The sequence below is a fragment of the Miniopterus natalensis genome, chromosome 12, assembly GCF_054644295.1.
Source record: "Miniopterus natalensis isolate mMinNat1 chromosome 12, mMinNat1.hap1, whole genome shotgun sequence".
Classification (NCBI taxonomy): domain Eukaryota; kingdom Metazoa; phylum Chordata; class Mammalia; order Chiroptera; family Miniopteridae; genus Miniopterus; species Miniopterus natalensis.
Genome location: NC_142092.1, coordinates 52266217 through 52285983, shown reverse-complemented (window position 1 = coordinate 52285983; position 19767 = coordinate 52266217). Strand labels below are relative to the sequence as shown.

General features: G+C 41.3%; 1 protein-coding gene across 4 annotated transcripts in view; it reads right to left on the bottom strand.

The window, feature by feature from the left end:
* The window catches only part of PLPPR1 (phospholipid phosphatase related 1), a 172567-nt gene that overhangs the window by 37333 nt on the left and 115467 nt on the right, over nucleotides 1–19767 (bottom strand). Inside the window, exons 2-3 of one of the 4 annotated variants that reach the window (XM_016225009.2) lie at nucleotides 6310–6391; nucleotides 1393–1581 (exon numbers count right to left, since the gene is read on the bottom strand). The exons of 1 other annotated variant lie outside the window; for it this stretch is intronic. In XM_016225009.2, coding sequence (XP_016080495.2) covers nucleotides 1393–1572 — 180 coding nt within the window. In that variant the 5' untranslated portion in view covers nucleotides 1573–1581; nucleotides 6310–6391. Of the gene's footprint in view, nucleotides 1–1392; nucleotides 1582–6309; nucleotides 6657–19767 lie in introns of those variants that run through there. 2 more of the 4 variants (XM_087822791.1, XM_087822790.1) reach the window with 2 other exon arrangements.

Sequence of the window (19767 nt, the reverse complement as noted above, 5' to 3'; positions counted from 1 at the left end):
TCCCAGTGGACTCCCATCCTCTTGAGGTAAGGAGGTTGGCCTGTGACCCTGAAGCAGACAAAGCCAGTTTCCAGCCAGGTTCTTTCTCCCCCACTTCTAACCACTTAGAACATGCTGGGCACTGAGCTAAGTCATGTGTATGAATCATCTGATTTAAGTCCCAAGACATGAGACAGTCACATTACCCCCATTTTACGGGGGGTGGGCAGTAGAGTGACTTGTCTGAAGTCACAGGGCCGGGACGTGAATCTAGGTATGTCAGACGGCAAAGCTGGTGTTATCCACCACTCTGATACATCATGTTTCATCAGCGCTGACCTTAATCCCTATCGCACAGCCTAGCATTTAAGGGGGAGCTTGTCGAGCCCAAGATCAAGGATCAGAATGAATGTAAAGCGTTATGATTCCTTATGTCCACATTACCTTTCAAAAGTCTAGTCCATCTCTCATCTTAAAGCAAGCAAAACATCTGAATAGAAAACAACACTTGCGCTGAATGTCTGAGCAATCAGTATATTCCTCAGCATGCCAGTAAGTATTTTTATTACTGCCCACAAGAGAGGGGAGGAGGGGGCAGGTGGGGGAGCAGGGAGAATTGGGGAGGCATCTATTGGAAGAAAAGGTGGAAAATGATCACTGAGATTACATCCCAGACGATCTGACCTTGTCGCATGTTTAGACACAAAAATGTTTACTTAAAAACCCTCACAAAGTCATTTTAAAAATTAAAATGTCTAAGTGTTAAATCACTTTTCCAGATTATCCAGCTATGTGAGTTTTATGCTTTGAGACAGTCTCCCTTAAGGAGTGTCTGGCCTTTTTCTTTTTTGGCCTCATGAGAGAAAGGAATGAAATAAATGAAGGTAAAGTTACAGCTTAATTGAATGTGATGTGACGTGAACAGAGCCAGAGCATCAAGAATGAATCACAGCAAACTTCAGGTCAAGCGATTTCTCTCATCTCTGGAAGTTTAATCAAAACAGCAGGAGACACAGGCCCGGGGATTCGACTCCACTCTGAACTGAAGCTTTCTATCAACCCCGGCATTTACATTCAATACCTCTTCTTATACACGCAGCCCACTGTATATTTGTTCAAGAGCACAGTAGCTGTCCTTCACACGTGAGCCAACCATGCCTGTTGATTTATGACATTCACACATGCTTAAAACATATATATAAATTCAGATACCAAAAAGCAAAAGCCAATTATAAAAGACAAGACCTATTTTCATGAGCTTTTAAGCAGAGCTCCGCTCTGTTTTGGCTGAAACAGGACACCCCTGATAAGGCCTCTGCTGAATGCGCAGGAAGAGAGAAAAAAGGAGCAGAGGCAGACAGAAATGTTGTTTAGCATCTGACAACAAAGAAGGAAGTCTCTTTCTGTACTTACAATAGCAGTTGGGGTGGCAGCCAGCACACAATAGAGCACCAGAGGGGTGATGAAGCTCTCTTCCTCTGTCCCCGGGTAAGGCTTCATTAAGTCTCCGTCCTGACAGAAGAATCCTTGGATATGCACCTGAAAAGTGTCAGTGCATTCGAAGTAGTAGGCAAGCAGCACTGTCCCGGCCATGATGACAAGCTGAAAATACAGCATGGCCACACAGAGACATTAGCAGCGCTCGCCCCTCAGAGCACCGTCCCTCCATCACCCCGGCAGCTCTCCTGGTATTGGTACTGGCGAGTGTGTGCCTGCCTGGCTCGGCAAGCTCTGGGCTCGGGGAATGTGTGCTTGCTTGTCTGCCCTGTAACATCTGTTATCTAAACCTTCCAGCAAATAATGCACAGCTCCCATCCGAGAGGCACAGCACAGCGAGGCGTGCAGAGACCCAGCCTCTGCGGCCACCCTCTCAGAGGACGCGTGGGGACCAAGGCAATATCTCCATTCAGGACAGAGGTGAAAAGTCAAAGGGCGGTGGCATGAGAATTGGCAAGATGTAGGTGTGAGATCTGTTCATGGGAAATTTCATAAACTAAGAGAGAGAGACTTACCTTATTATAAAATATTAGAGGCAGGTAAATCACCAATATGAATGAACGAGTGAATAAATGAATGAACGAACAGGAAAGCTAAAGCCTAGAATTTAGCTTTAGGTCAAGGGAAGTTTTCCGAACCACACCCTAAATTATTGGCAGGAGTGAAAACAGTGCAGGTGTCCTGCATCACTTATAACTTTTATACTTTTCCAAACAGCTTTTGCCTTTATTCCAAAATCCTTTCCACCAGCAAATCAAGGACTCTGCTGAGGATCGCATGTTATTATAGACCTGTATCTCCATAAGGTTAGGCATAAAAAGGGACTCAATTATGCTTTAATTTAGACTCAGAAATGTCCTGGATACTCACCAAGGTTTAGATGTAACCCTTATAGGTATGAGGAGTTGAGGGGATATGGAAATGCCAACAGTTTTCTCATTTGTGTTTGGAAGAAACGAAAGGCCAAGATAAGATGATGATAAAAGTAGACAGAAAACATCTTTGAGGTTATGAAATACAGAAAATTAAGCTGGAAGAGAGTTTGGAGATCTTCTGGTCTAACATCCTGTTTCATAGATGAGAAAACTGAGGCCCAGCAAGGACAGCTGACCACTGATAAACCATCAAGTAAACTAAACATGTGCTTAGATTGAGCATCGACACAGTGTAATTCAAATGGACAGAGAATATTTTTAAATGTTGATTTGCTTAAAAGTATCAATGTAATCATTATGGGGAAAAAAATCAGAACTTGGGAAGATGTCATGGTCCATGTGGCTGGAAACATATTTGTCCCTCTGGGCATCATCAGCCCTTGGGAGGTACATGTTTAGGGAAAGGCAGGATCTATGAGGGCTTTTTTAGACAAAACAAAAACAAAAATAGCATCTAGCTTTCTTGACTGAGGAAGAGTATTACATTTCTGTGCCTCTGTGCTACCACTTTCATTTAATAAAAAGGGAAAGGTGAAAATGAAGTAAACAAAAGCAAAAACATATACATACACATACACATATGCATACATATGGTATATATATGTAACAGGACTCAAAAGAAAATTGAAACTTTTACAATATAAAACTGTCTTAGCATCAAACATATCAAAATTAACAATGATGACAATAGAAGAGCCAAGGTCATATGCCTAAATTTAAAAATTTGACTAGCTGCCTGACCAATTTAATCTGGAAAGCAGCATCCAGAGAGAACTGAATGAATGAGGGAATGAATCCATTACTTGCAGGGCACAGAATAAAGGACAGGGAAGCTCGGAGACGCAGGGTAGCAGAGGTAGGTGGGAACTTGGGCAACCTGTGGGACAGAATTGACCCATCGGCTTGAGTCCCCTTGCTTTTGCTCCTCCATGAACAGCCAGAAACTCCTCCCTGTCGTTTTCAAGCAATCCTCAAGCTCCCTGGAGAATCCCCAATGTCAGAGATGCACAGATGCAAAAACAACAATTCCGATCTTGATTTCTTTTCCATGGAACATTCTTTCGTGACTGTATATTAAAAAGCAACTTATGCATTTACTGCATGAACAGGAACACACACTGATTCTGCTTTCAGGAGCAGAGAGGTCTGGCTCACTGCACTGATGACACCACACAAGCAGCCATCAGCATCCTCGCTTCTTCCTCCCTGTCTGGGCCACGGTTCATCACTGTCTAGGTTTATACCACTGGTGCCAGCTGGCACACTTGCTATCTCTGTGGCCTTCTCCAGCCCATTTAGGGATGCATGGAGGGAGGCCATAATGTTGATGTCACATGAGCAGATGGCGAGGCTGTGCTGGACCCAAGTGCTGGTGGAAGGGTTGAAGGTGTCAGTGTGAGAGGAGCAGCTATGGCTGCAGGGAAATAACAAGGTGTAAGGGGCTCGCGTACCAGGGACTTTCCCCAGCTGTCTCTTTCTAAGAATGACAATCCGATGTACCCTGGGGATGAAAATGCATTAATTCTTGATCATTCCACAAGGATTCAGAAGGCAGAAACCAGCAATATTTGAAATCCAGCCTCTCAGGGTTGAGAGCACTGCGTTTCTACCCAAGCCCTCTGCTGATCAGAGAAAAGTAAATGTCACAAACAGTGATAACTGGTAAGGTCACAAAGCTGAGACAAGAGGTGGAGATGACAAGAACATTTTCCTTCAGTCTGTAAAGTCTGGAGCAATTGTAGACCACTAATTTATATGACTGATAGAAGCTGAGAGAGCAGGGGACAAGTAATGGTGGCATGGACTCGTCTGAGTGGGTGTGAATGTGTGTGTGTGTGTGTGTGTGAGTGTATCAGCATGTCCAGAGGGTGAAGGCAGACACATAAGCCCATGGCTTAGCCAAAATCAACCAACCAATCAGAAACTCCACAAAACTCAAGGTGTTGCCCAGCATGTCAGTATGTGGGGCCTACTGCCCTGTGGGAAAAAGACATGCTAACAATGGCTTGGGCTGCCCAGCTTTAAAGATGACACTGAGGGTTGGAGCAAGGATACACAAGCTGTTCAGTCTCCTCTCAGTTAAGTACCAAAGGGAGGGGTGCTGGAAATCAAATCAAGGGCAGTCGAATGTCCTCTAGGTCAGGATGTTCCATTATACTCTGATGACATAATGGAGAATTAAAGAGGAAAATACCCCATAATTTGGAGATGGAGGCCTAACTTTTGGTCCTTGTTTTGCCACTGACTGGCTTTGTAATCCTAAACACATGACTTTGGCTTCCCTGACCCTCACTGGGGGGAAATACCCTAATGGGTATAAGATAACATGGGAAGTGGAATTAAATGAGAAGGCTTGGAGAAAGTCTTTGCAGATGGTAAAGCACCATACAATATATAAAGCACCATTTAATGGTACACATATACAAATATCTATAATCAATGAGAAAATTAACAAAAAAGTCAGGCCAATATAAGGGATGAATAGCCAAAACCAGTTTTAGGTCGTATAAATGCACACATTATTGGTATTTCCTTTAACTTATGAACATACTTAGGCCCACAGTCTAATTCTCCTTTATGCCAAAGGATGCTAACTTTATGCCTAGGAGAGTATGAACCAAGTTAATCTTTATTCTTCATTGTATTATAATGGGTGGAATTCTGAGCTTGCCCCCCAAATTTCTGACCCAGGTGTACATGCTTGGTATGATCCTTCTTTCTGGGTGTCAGCAAGACCTAAAATATGATGGGATGTCACTCCCTTGGTTATGCTACATTATTTGGCAAAGATTTAGGAATTATGATGATGTAATTAAGGTCCCTAATCAGTTAACTTTGAGTTAATAAAAAGGGAGATTGTCGTAGGTGGGCCTGACCTAATCATTCGAGACCTTTAAACAAAGTCAAAAGAGTCAAAGCATCAGAGACTTTTCTGTGTGCATTGAAGAAACAAACTGCCATATTGTGGAGAAGATCATATGGCAAGGAATGCAGGCCAACTCTAGGAGCTGAGGGTCTAGGTCTTACAGCTGCAAGGAACTGATTCCTGCCAACAACCAGCGAGCCTGGAAGAAGACCCTGAGCCTCAGGCAAAATCACAGTCCCAGCGGACATGGACATCTTAATTTCCACCTGATGAGACACTGAGCAGAGAACCCAGCTAACTCTCACCCAGACTCCTGACCCAGAGAAACTGTGAGATAATAAGACTGTGTGGTTTTAGTGGCTATGTCTGTGGCAATTTGTTACATAGCATGGAGAACTAATGTAAGTAGAGAAGCTCTCAGTGACTCTATGAGCAGGTCAGCCTCATTGGGGCTGCTGTAATAGGGCCACAGAACTGCAGTTTTTATGCTTTCCCAGAATCTCCTTCATTATGCAGCAGAACCTGGAGTCGGCTTTTTAAAACCAAGATCGTCTTTTATTATTTTCCTCTGTGGTCCCCAAACTTGAAATATGTTTACTTAACAAGTTGCATTTATTTACTTTGGAATAATTAACTTGATTTCTGATCTTAATGAAATAGTTACTTTTAAATTAAATGTAAGTGCAGATATTCTGACTGGCATGAAATGAACAGAGTAACCAAACCCCAAAACAAAGAAATCAGATATTTTGTTATTTCTTATTGGTTTACCATGAATAAATGTACATCTCACTTCTACTCAAGTTTTTTGAAAGACAGAAAATAGCTCACTGGCACTAGTAGTTGACACCATCTGAGATGTTCATCCAGACCTTGATTTTCCTCTTCTGAGAACTCTACACTTGAACCCACAGTCATGCTTCTCCTGCAAGACTGACTCCCTGGCTGCAGCCCACTTGCCTAGGGTAGATAACTGACCCAAGTTAGGCCCATGAGCTTCTCTCTCAAGAATATGAAGTGAGATTCACAGACCTGTGTGTGTCTTTGTTGATCACTTGAACTCAGCACATACAAATCCAAGAGCTACAGAGCTTCCTTCTGTGGCCATCTGAACCTGGAAAAGCCACGAAAGCGAATGGATGGATTTATAGAGAAAAAGCTAAATTGGACATGAAAAGAATAATTTTTGTTCTGGTGATTTTTCAGGTTCTCATTTTAATTTATGCTGAGGCCAGTCTATGCTTCTTGGGTTTCACAGGATTCACTTTTATTCTTCTTTAAAAAATTCCTTTTTGGTTTCACATAATGATTTTCTGTTCTATGAATCTAAAGAGCCATAGCCAAAACAACCTATGCTGTTCTTATAGGACATAGTCCTTTAGGGTTCTGGAACATCCTCTGCTCTAAATCCAAAACTGCTCTTAGGTTTGACTGCCCCAGGGCCTGGCTTCTTTGTAGGAATGAACATCATTGGACAAGCTAAGAATAACAAGTGGGCTAGCTGGATGCCTGTCATTAGACGCTGACACCAAAGGCATCACCCCTCTTGCAGAGGAAGGGGAGAAGGGTGGAGATGTGAGACCAGAGCCTTCGCTCTGCCATCCACTCCAGTCAAAACCACTAATGAACATCTTTGGAAATACCAGTGCCCAAACATCCAGGATAGTTAGCCCTACTCAGAGGAATGAAGACGTGTGTCACTTCTGACAGGTGAGACATATGCAGGAGACTTATTAAGAGAATAAGTAGGTCCGAGGGGCTTTCAGTGGGAATGGGGGGGAGAATCTCATTAATCTGTGAGGCTGAGACCTTCTCAATTTTTAAAGAGCCAGTTGAAGAAACTACACTTATACTGTAATTTCAAAAGGAAATGTAATTTTCTTGCCATCTTTAAAATTCTCTTCATTAATAACCAAAAGAGGTTTCCACTAAAAGAGATATGGATTTAATCAGCAGACATAGCCACGGGGTGAGCAAACCCTGGAATCAGAAGTGAATGCACAGGCCTAGCGTCTGAATCATCACCATTGCAGTCTTTGCTTTCGCACTGAGCACTGCACTGGCTTTGGGGAGACTGGGGTGCCTTTCTGCCTAAAGAATGGCTTTCTAATTGGTCCTCACAAATCATCTGTAGTCTCGTGCCTACTCTGAAGACAAAAGAGCACTTCGCTGTTACTTCCTTTGGCCTGTCCATGTTATAATAGTATCCACATTAAAACCATAATGTGTGATGCTGCAAGGAAAAGTAACTTACTTAAGAATGTCAACATTCTAATCCACTTAATCATGGAAAAACAGGACAGAATAGGATTTCGGCCCAACAAAAGAAATGTGCTAGTCATTGTGGATGGTCCAGAATGGGATCCTTCGGCAGGGCTCTGTGGTGTGTCTGATCCTATACTTTCCTTGTTTGGGGGTGGGGGCATGTAATATGTTTTTCATCACTAGAAATACTTTGGTCTAGGACACTAGGTATAGATCTTATAAAGAAGGAACCCAAAAGTGGGTGGACACTGGCTTAGACAAACACAAAGGCTCCCGAAATGGCTCCGGAAGTCCTCCCTGACCACCCCTGCAGTGCGATGAAATGTCCCCCTCCTGTGCTTCTACAGCTCCCTGGGAAAACCTACACGATCCCAGCCCTCACGGTTCTGCACTGCCATCCCTGACTTTCCCGGGTCTCCCTCCATCAAGCTGTGAGGCCCTAAGGGACAGGATCCAGTTTAGCACAGGCACATAATAGGTATTTAAAACATATCAGTTGAATGAATGGAGGAAATTCTATAGTTTGTTTTACTCATAGCAATTCTGGCATCTGTTCAACAAACATATACCCTGAAACTGTTTACGACATCTTACTAGCATATTGGTCAAAACTAAAATTTTGAATATAAATCAGCATGTTCTGAACAGTGATGTCTGGTATGCAAAATCTTTGGAAAGAAAGAGAGAAGGAGATTTATGATTTTTAAAAAGTTGTAATTATATTGCTCTAAAAAATGAGGGACATTTTCATGGATCTACTGTTTCATGGTTTTAAAAGGATAGTAGATATATATAATCAGTTGCTATTAAATATTAAGACCACACTGTTATGTCTTAAATAAAATTATTGAGACTTCCCTTTTGTTATTTATAATGTGAATCTTTTCTCATCATGAGACTTTAAGTTATGGATCTACTTGGGGGAAAAAGCACTATAAATGATTTTATGACTCTAAATTAGAATTAAAACATAAAACTAATACTGAATATTTTACATGGCATGTAGAACAAATGTTAAAGATTCAAACTGAAGAAAAAAAAAAAAAAACCCTAAGAAAACAAGGCAGAGCTTCCTGTTTCCTTTAGAATAATTTTCAACAGAAGTGCTTAAGATACTAGTTTAATTTCCCTACCAGAAAGGAACATGATTCTTCTTTCTCCAAATGCATTGCTATGTTTCTTGGGAATTAGGCAAGTGAGAAGAAAAGGAAAAACATTCTTCCAAATCAACCAGGTTGTCCTTCTTTTTAATTAAAGCAGGTAAATCTCAACGTTGCAAAAGACTTAGATGTTCTCGTTTTCCCTTCCAAATCACCCGGTAGGGATTTTCCATATTTTCCTTACAATTACTGAGCAAGCTGCTTCTCTAGCAGCGCCTCTCCAAAACCCATTACAAGATGCTGTGAAAATGAACACAGACCCGAGCCTCACTCAGACTCCTGGAGGCCGTCAGATCCCAGGTGCTCAGGCCTGCACCTGCCTCACCGGCTGCATCTAAGCAAAGCCAGTTATCCTAGTGAAAGCAATTGCCTGAGCGTGGAGGTTCGTCTAGCTTGTCAGGAGTTTACCTTTGTGGGAGTAACATTTGGTGTCAATGGAAATGTTTTATATCTGTACTCCCAATATGGTAGCCACTAGCCATGTGTGGCCATCAGGTCCCTGAAACGTAGCTACTGAAACTGAAGAATAGACCTTTAAGTCTTATTTTATCTTTATTTAAATTTAAATAGCCACACACGACTAATGGCTACATATGGGACAGTGCACTTTGCATTAGCAGGGTTGCACCATGCACCAAACTTAAATTTGAACCTTTTTAAAAATTAGAAAACACTCTAACACATAAAGGTATAAACCGAAAAACATATCCTCGGAATTTAACTCACTAGAGATGAATCATTATTAACATGTAGTATGTATTTATTTTTCTAGATTTTTTCTCCCCATATAAACACACACAGTCGTAAGTAGATTTTAAAATGTATAAAGTAGAATCACACTATACATGCTGCTCCACAGCTTACATTTCCCTTAACGTATTTTGACTATCTTCCTATGTCATTAGAGGTATTTACAGTTACATGAGTTAATATATTCCTCCCCCCTTTTTTTTGGCTAGGCCTGTCTCATTTTGGTCATTTCCTATCAAGGAAACTGACACAGATGTGTTCAGGGACCAGCTTCACCTTTAGGGTTAGCAGGCTGGGTGTAAAGGGCTCCTTCTCAGGATGAAATATGGCAAGTCAGCGCAAACTGAAAAGAGGGGACCTTTGCAGGCAGGCAGACATTGCTAACATTATTCATACTCAAAAGGAAACAACTGAAGGGTTTTGAGCTGGGAGGTGACACCTTCGCACCTGTCACTGAAGAGGGTGACCTTGGCAGGAGTCCGCGTTAGGTTGGAGCAGAGACCCTTGTCAGAGAAATCAGAGCTGGTAGGAAGGTGTGTTCCCAGGTCAGTCACCAGGTACTCGGCATGTCGCTGACCCTGCTGTGCCAGAGCATTTCCACAGCACGCTCACAAAATCCCACTGAGGTCTCTCCCTCGCTACGTGGTCAACCATTTGAACAGTTTCCTTTAGAGACAGAGATACTGAACAGATACAGCATTTTTGTTCTTATGTTCTCTCTAAATTGAACTAAAATAAGAACAGGAATTAAGCTGCTTAGAGATCTGAATTAGAGGAACAATTATCCTAATACTCATGATAGGGGAAAGCTCCCAGGACGCATAATCTCTCGATTCTTATGAAAAATTGTCACTCTCTGGATACCCATGCTTGACTGGAGGTTCTGCAAAGTAATCTAAGTCTCCTTTTCTCACTTTTACACTCTTGAATTGATTTTTGTTCCTTTTGAAATGACTGTTCCATTTTAAAACTTTCTGAACGTGGCACCATGCACAATCTGTGCCACTTAGCACTCTGAATACCCTGCCATTATACCAGGGTTCTTACGGCTGAGCATGCCTTGTCAGTGGAAATTTATTCAACGATATAGGAAATTGCTTTAGAAGATACATTTATAGCATTTACTCTAAGCCAAGCATGTTGAGCTGAAAAGGTTCAGGAACTTAGTTACATCCTTAGGAAGTTCATAATTGTTTATCATTGGGGACCTTGTCATTCCTGACGGCTGCCTCCGCCTTTTGACCTTTCAGAATGGCCTTGGAGGGTAGAAAGTCCGGTGTGTGAAAGATCATTTCAATGTGTTTACATTTTCATGACATCTTTGATGTCAGAACTGTCACAACCAGAGTGTGCTGTCAGGGTGCTAGTCTGAGCTCCTTCAATGGTCACCTTCTAACCTGCATCATCACCATCTTAGTCTTTAAAAGTAGATTCTGGCCTGGCCAGGCGAGGCTCAGTGGTGGAGCGTCAACCCAGGATCCAGGAGATCGCAGTCTGATTCCCGGTGAGGGGACATGCCGGGGTTTCAGGCTCGACTCCCAGTCGGGGGCGTGCGGGAGACAGCTGATCAATGACTCTCTCATCATTGATGTTTCTGTCTCTCTCTCTCCCTCTCCCTTCCTTCCTCTCTCTGAAATCAATAAAGATATATTAAAAAAAAAAAAAAAAGTAGATTCTGGTAACTGTTAGTATTGCTATATGAGCTAAGCCAGGCTTAGCCGAATCCATTCCCAGGTAATGGCTCCTTTGTTTTCTATGAAGGAGAATAGAAACTTTATTCCCTGGGAATCAGGAAAAAAAAATGTTTAGCTGGATATATTGAAGAGGAGGTTATATTCACTCAGCATGTGCAGTGAGAGGTGTGGGACGTAGAACAGCAATAGTCATGTAACTTTAATTCCTAAAGAGATTCCAGTGAGAACCCTAACAAGTCTCAAAGATATATCTTCCCACCTGGGAACCTGTAAAAAATCAGTGCACTAGACCAAGAGGTCCCCAGAGATGGTGCACACAGCACAGCTATTGTGTTCCCGGAGCCTGGCACGTGATGGGTGCTCCATGAGGGCTTGTTCAGTAAATGAATAAAAGCCAGAGTGGAATTCAAGATCCACATGCTAGCCATACACACCGACCGCCGCACCTGCAGCCCAGGGTCTCTCCAGTGCCTCAGGACAGCCACTAATAGCAAGGGATGCTCTGTAAATCTAAACCCCATTAGAAACTGAAAAACTGTCCCTCCTAAATAGCTCTTTAGAGCCCCTTCCCTTCCTATGTCGGCCGTAAAAATCCTCTTCTCTGACGTCACAGGTGAAGGGCGGGTTGATGCACATACCCAGGGCATCATGTGGAAGCCCGAGGCAGGAGGGTGAGAGGGAGCTGGAGTTGCCTTCGTGTTGCTTATTTTCTGTGTTTTTCTCTCTCTTGTTGGAGACTTCTCTGGAGGCCAGATTTCTGAATCTAGTGTGCAAAGGGTTTGGCTCCAGACGACATATTATTGGGCTCCCCCTCCTTCTAGAAGCTGCCGCCTGTGGCTTCAGGAACAGCCCTGATGCATCCTGGGAGAGTCCTTGTCACTGCAGCAAAAGCCTCGTTGGATGTGATTACACGCACAGACGTAAAAGGCATCTGTGTGTTCTCATTTGCTCTTGCACCTCTGCTTTTGCCAAGAGAACTGGCTGAGTTAGCCCGCTGGAGGTAGCCATGAGGCACATGGAGGGGAGTCAAGTCACCCCAGGTGACAGCCAATTAACCCACAGAGACGTGTGAGCCCCAGGCAACAGCTGGTCAACTCTCAGACTTACGAGTGAGCCCAGCCAAGACCAGAACTGCCCGGTGAGGTCTAAACAACCTACAGACTCATAAGCGAAAGAAATGATGACCATTGCACACCACTGCGTTTTGGAGTGGTTTGTCATGCATCATTATTGCAGCCAAAGGCACCAGACACAGCCACTTTCTTTTACTGTTAATGGGTAGTATAGTTCAGTGATTAGGGCACCTGACTCTAGAGGCTGAGAGCTTGGGTTCAAATCCTGCCTCTGCCACTCACTGACCTGGAGAGAGTCACTCTCTATATCTCAGCTTCTTCATCTATAAAATGGAGACAATACTATCTACCAACACATGGTTGATGTAAAGATTAAATGAACTAATTACATATGAAAAAGAATACTCTCTGGCATATAGGAAGCACTATAAATGTGCTATTATCACTTGCAATTATGTTGATTTGCACTAGTGAAAAAAAGAGCTGAGTAGTTTCATCCTGCATGTGTCACAGGCTGCCCTGTCCTAATTAGGGATGTTAGGGGTTTTCTTTTTAAACTGCATGTGATGCTGTTGCTTTATCTGGGTGGACACGAGGTGTTTTAAAGTTGGGCTCAGTTTCTTCTGTCTTCTTCGGAGTTAATCTCTACCACATCTGCGGATATTTATTGAGATTTTGTCAGTTGATATCATTTCCCCCCTAGACGTTAGTGTTTATGCAACTTTTTCCTTATTTTTATATTGTTTTTAAAAATTTTAAGGTATATGGGAAGGGAAAACAGAATCTTGTAGTCAAATAGGCATTTGACCTAGAGGTAAAACAGTATAGGTGCTTTTGTAATCCTCATTCCAGGATATGTTTATTGATTTCAGAAAGAGAAATGGAGGGAAAGAGAGAAACACTGATGTGAGAGAGAAACATCGATGGGCTGCCCCCTGAATGCACCCCAACCAGAGATCAAACCCACAACCTAGGTATGTGCCCTGACCAGAAATTGAATCCACAATCTCCTCTTGGTGTATGGGATGACACTCCACCAGCTGGCCAGGGTGACAGTATAGTTTTAAATAATCTAATGCAATCTTGCTTATTTAGTCTTCCTGATTTGAAATGTCCATTTACTTAGAATAACTTGATAGACTGATATTTTTTGCCCCTTTCCTCATATTTTGAGTCCATGTCAACATGTGTCAATTGGAAGCTACTGGGGAAGTTCCTTGATTTATATATTGTTATTTCTCTGGATCATGGGATTACAGACTCTCGGAACTGGAAGGCACTTCAAAGAATGTCAGAAGAAGAACATAATCTTTCTTTTCAACTATTTGAAGAATTAAGGGGAGTTAAATTTGTAATAGCAAAAGCTGCTATATCAGGAAAGATACAATGGGTTGCTTTGATAGCTATATTCTCTATCTCTAGGGGAAACCAAGAAAATTACTTGATGGAGGTGACATTAGAAGGGATTCGAATAAATTAGGAGCATTAGGTTTTAAAATCTCTTCATGGCATAAATTCTATAAATCCCAAAGAAATAGGAAGACAAATATGAAGGTATTTTGAGGGACTTTCCCCATTAAATGTAAATATAATGTAAACAAAATTACATTATCATAATCAAATGTTAGTTCTGGTTCTTTTTGTCAGGTATAAAGGTCTGTCGATATCTTCAAAATTGTTTTTATAATAAAGCCAGCCAAGCATGAAATAACTTCTAGCTGCGTTAGTGAAGACTCATAGAGGAAATTACGCTAATGAGAGACTAATAAAGTAGACTGAGATGACCCTAGAAGCACATGCCCTTTTCAGACAAGGCTGCTGAATACCGTGCCTGTTGTAAGACAGGGGGTTATGTTCTCATTTTCTAAGGGAAGGTTCTGGGAAATTTATCACCAGGGGGCATTAGTGTTCTATAAGCAGGAGAAGGCTAAGTGCTCTTAGTAATTCTGAGCACTATAAAATGATCAACACATCAGAGCAGATAGGAAATGATATTTCTTAGAAAAATCTACATAGAAACATCATCTGCTCTGAATGAAACTGAAGGAAATAAAAGTACAGCATGTACATATTTGGTTTTTCTAAAATAAATGAAAGATGTTGGAGGCCTTAACAATTTTTTTTTAGAGGAAAAAAAATATCACAGCAGCTGCAGATCCAGCATTTCCAAGTCCCAGGAATCGAGGAGACAGCTGAATCTGCATCATGGTGAACTAGCATCAGTGATGCTTACAGCTCCCTCTTAGCTGTAATGAGAGTGAAATTCAACAGTTCTCTGTGTGGGAAACTTCTCCAATACAACAAATACTAGTCTTTTCTCTCCCCCTTTACTGGTACAGACAGGCAAAGGCACACAATTATGAAAGGATGTGAGAGAAAAGGACGAATATGTACATTTAATGCACAGTATATGACATGAAGAACTGCATTTCTTCACTCTAAAACACACACAGCCCTGTAATTTGTTATGGATAGAAAGGTTATTAAACACCAATAAAAAATAAATGTAAGTTTTCCCATATCTACCATAATATAAATGCCAGGTGGCAGATGTAATGACTTATGATTATACTTTATCGAAGTTTAATATTCCAGCTTTCTTGCCCTTTATCCTCAAAAATACTTTTAGCTTTACACCTTAGAAGTTAGAATTCTAGGACTTAAAATTTGAGATCTTAAGGAACACCGCAAAGGAAGACTACATCAACCCCCCCCCCCCCCCACACACACACCTCTAGATCTCTCTGATTTAATTCTATTTGAAGCATGATATGGTTGTCTTATTCCCACCGAGACTAAGGCTCATCCAGGTTTTTACCTTAGCTCATTTAGCACACATTGATGAAGCCCTTCCAGGTAAGTGGCGGACTTGAGCTAGGAGTACATATTCTACACAATTTGCCTTGATCCCTGGGGCCGTACTCTGAACTCCTGGAATATGAGTTTCCAGTTGGGTTATATTTTCCTCAACTTAATAAACCCTTACAGAATTTCTCCCTGATACTGCCTACAGGCACAGGAAGAAAACAGCACCACTCTATTTACAAGTAAATCAACAGTGAGAAAAGTTCACTTGGATGTTTCTGTAAAATGTAGGTTCTGTTATTGTGGTGACATGACTGACTCTTAACCTTCTCAGAGGCAAGAATTCCCTGAGTAATAAACTCAAGAAATTTTGACTTTTGTAGTGACATTTTCAAACCAATTGAACAAATTTGGAAGAAGAGTCATCAGAACTGTTTTGCAATTGCAAAGAATTTTTAGACCAAAACAATCGAAAGCATATTCAAATAAGAATTTTTTTTAAGTGTGGAATCTTCCACAAGGTCTTTTTCAAAAGTACCTGAAGAAATTAAATTCTTGCAATAGGAGAAATTTTGCTAAATACCTGTTTATATATTTTAATTTGTTTGGCGGCAGAGAAAAACTGATATTTAAAAACACTCAATTTATAGCCAGGAGACGTTAGGCTAAAACTGGCTTCCAGGCAAACCACTGCCCTCTTCTGTTACTATAGACAGTTAGCTGGAGTACTGGGGAGTCTCCCACATTGGCCAAGATGGCGCTGGGGGAGGTTCTTAACACTGAGCCACTGAGCATACCAAAAGCTAAAAAGATAAATGGATAGTGCCCCAGGACATTGAAAGCTAGAAAGATGAATGGACAGGACCTGAGCATGCCAAAAGCTAGCAAGATAATTGGATAGAAAAAAAAGCCCTCCCCTCCCTACCCCTATAAGAATTGTGGGCTTGAGCAGAAAGGGGAGATGGTCTTTGAGATGAGAGTCCTCCATTCTGCCTGGTCGTGCAGCACCTGAATAAATCTCTTTCCTTTTGCACCAGCACCTGCCTCATGAGTTTGGCTTTTGTTGCAGCAGGCAGCTGAACCCATGTTTTTCAGGTTACACTTTTTTTTTTTTTAAATATATCTTTATTGATTTCAGAGAGAGGAAAGGATAGGGAGAGAGAGAGATAGAAACATCAATGATGAGAGAGTCATTGATCGAGCCCACAACCTGGGCATGTGCCCTGACCAGGAATCGAACCCCGATTGCCTGGATCCCAGGTCAATGCTCAACCACTGAGCCACGCCCGGCCGGGCTCAGGTTACACTTTTAACAAGTATTCTTTTTCAGGGTACCATTTTTTTGTTCCCTTATTTCTCCTCTCCTTCTCCTAATGGCCTTGACAGTGAAAGGGTAGTAGGGGTTGTGGGGAAAGATGTAGTGAAAGCTTTCCTGAAGAAAAAGCTCTGGCCTTGGTGCTGGACAGTTCAATTCCGTGCTCTGCTGCTATCCAGCAGTGAGAACTCAGGCAGGTCACTCAACCTCACCTCATCTCAGTAAAATGGGGAAAATAATACCTAATACAACAAAAGAAAAATATCAATACACGAAGACTAAGTTTCCTGCCAAGGAAAATTCTGGCCATTGACAGCTAGGTTTCTTCTCTATCCTTCCTTTTAATTAAACAGATCCAGAATTAAATACTAAAAAACAGAATGTACTACAGAATTCACAGTGAAAATTTAAAACAGAGTGACTAATTTAAAAAAAAACAACCACAGTCCTTGAAACATGCCTGAAAAATAGAGTGGTGTTTTTGTTTTGTTTTGTATTTAATTACCAGCCTTTGTGTTTGGTGATATTCACTTTTAAGGGAGCCAGCAAATAACACCCTTTTCTCCCACAAAGTGCTTTGAATCAATTAAGAAAGAAGGTTATAAAAAGAAAGAGAGAGAAGGTGTAAGAGAGAGTAAGCTGGTCCTTGGATACTTCTAAAAGCTGGGTTAGAGGATGTGGCTTAGACGAATCTCCTAATACTGAACCACGGAATTAGGTGGACTTACCTACTCAAGCACAGACAGTGCTAGAAAACCACAGTCCTTCCCCACAAAGAAGGAACAGACCAGAACACATTTCCCGTGGTATCTGGCTCCCACAGGGAAGGACGAAGAAAGAAGCTGAGCCATGCATGTCTAGTTCCTCTTCCAGACTTGCCAGTGATGAGACTTATTCCACTCCAGAGCAGGAGCAGCTGAGTGGGTGGAGGAGCCAGGGTTTATACCCTCATCGGTACCTCTCCACATGAAAGGAAATACCAAGAGCAGGAAATGTGCTTCTGGAAGCATAAATCATCTCAACATTCTTGTTCAGCAGAACGAATTGGATCTTTTCCAATAATGAAATTTGTCATAAGTAACAGAACTCTGCATCTATATCCTTAATGTTTCAACAGACCACACATTTCATCACCCTGATGAATACATTCTGTTTTTATTCTGGAATGGCTTGAAATGAGACCTGATATGTCTGGATTTCCCCGCCCCCCCCCCACCTTTATTAAACTTTTACTGCATTTAATTTCCAGAGAAGACTGGATCATTTCCAGGGGAGGGAGGGGAGAAGCATGTGCACATCCGTCAGGATCTTTGGCAGTGTGACACAGAGCACTGACTTTTACAGCAGTAGCCCAAATTATAGTAATTAGAGAAAATATCCACATCTTTATAAACAGAGTGTTAACTGATTCAAAGAAACTTAATGAGAACCTACAAGAGGAAGTGTACTTTTGCTACTGAGAATGAAACATTAATTAAAGTCAGAAGGCAATAGTGAAATCGCCTCTCCACTTCAGTCACTTGGCAAGGCACAGAAACTGGGGGGGGGGGGGGCTTTAGAACCTGCTGACTTTGCTGGCTGTGACCCTCCAAATGGTTCCTCTAAATTTATGGTCAGTTTTTAAGCTGACTTTTACTTCTTGTTAAAGAGTTTGTTAAGATCTTGTAGTAACTGGGAGATGAAAGCTTTCAGATACCCAGCACTTTAGATTTAGGCATCTTATTTTGAAAAAGCATTTTAATTGCCCTTTTTATTATAAAGATAAGTTTTTAAAAAAGCCATATATGAAATATGATCCCAACTATGAAATAAAATACACATAGAAAATATTGGAAGAACATACATCAAATTATTAGCAGTGGATTTCTTTGAATGATTGGACAATGGATGATTCTTTTCTCTTTCTTTTCTGCATTTTATATACATTGCTTTTATACATGGAAAAAATTAAGTAAATTTTCATTCCTAAAGGTCTACTTATTCTCAAGGAAAAGCTAATCAGTGCCCCCTAATTGGCTTTAAGGTACTTAGGAAAACTAGCTTTTGTTTCTATTTCTAAGATCTGGGTATGTGGCAAATTTGGTGAACTGGAAAATAAACACAGATAACATTTCAACCTTACACTGAACGTTGTTGTTGTTTTTTTGTTTGTTTTACTGAACGACTGCAGATACACTTTACTTTTATTTCAATATAAAATTAAGAATTAATGTGTCTCTTAATGTGGAATCTATACAACAAAATAAACAAAATAGAAACAGACTCATAGACACAGAGAACAGGCTTATGGTTGACAGAGGGGATCGGGGGTGGGGACTGGGCATGACAAAGGTGAAGGGATTAAGAAGTACAAATTGTAGTTCCAGAATAGTTACAGAGACGTAAATTACAGTATAGAGAATACAGTCAATAATATCATAACTATGTATGGAGCCAGGTGCATACTTGAAATATTGAGGGGACTACTCTGTAAAGTACATGATTGTCTAACCACTACGCTGCACACCTGAAACTAATACAGAATAATAATGAATATAAACTGTAATTGAAAAAAAAGAATTAATGTGTCATTGTGGCTTTGACCCAATATCAAACCTCTGATCTACTAATAAACAAGGCAAACTTCTGGAGGCAGATCTAGTCATTTTTTCATTCTGAGTTAAGAACTTGCTGATTTTGACAGGGCAGGTCATGGGAATAGCCAATTTGGTCCTATGAGTCTCCTTAGGGGCTGCAGCTCAAAATACTTTATATTGATTCCTGGGTAAATTATATAGTGGCTTGGAGAGAGGGATCTTTCCTCATTTGATTCCTTCAGCTCACCTATTTTGTATTTCTCCCCTGCACATTTCCATTAACTCCCTATTATTCCTCCACAGCCAACTCATTCTCCCCCCAGTTTAGCTGCAACCCTGTCCAGTCACCTTCTACCTCCACACTGAACTGACTATTCTACTCTTTTAAATGATGACTTCCCCAGTTCTTGTGTAACATTTATGGTGAATTCAATTGGCTCTGCTTTTAAATAATTTCATCTTTCCCAATATATCACATCTCCAACAGTAGCACTAGAACTTATTGTCAGTTTCAACCTCTGTCCAGGTTCACTTCTTTTGTGTTCAAATTCATTGATTAGCTATACTTTATTTACCCTTTCTATCCCTTCATACTCCATCCTTTCCACTTAATTCCCTGATATGCTTTATATACTTCTTTCTTTGAGTCTTTTTTTATAACTCTTTTTTACACTGCACTTTTGAGTGTGATATATTCACACCAAACTTCTGAGGCAAATATTATATCCACTTCCAGATCCAAATAAAGAACGTGAACTCCCTGCTTTCAGAATCCGGCCTTTGTACTACAGCACCCCACCCCTGGGTGCCTGGCACAGGCTGGCATTGATTGGTATGAGAGTTGCAGTCAGC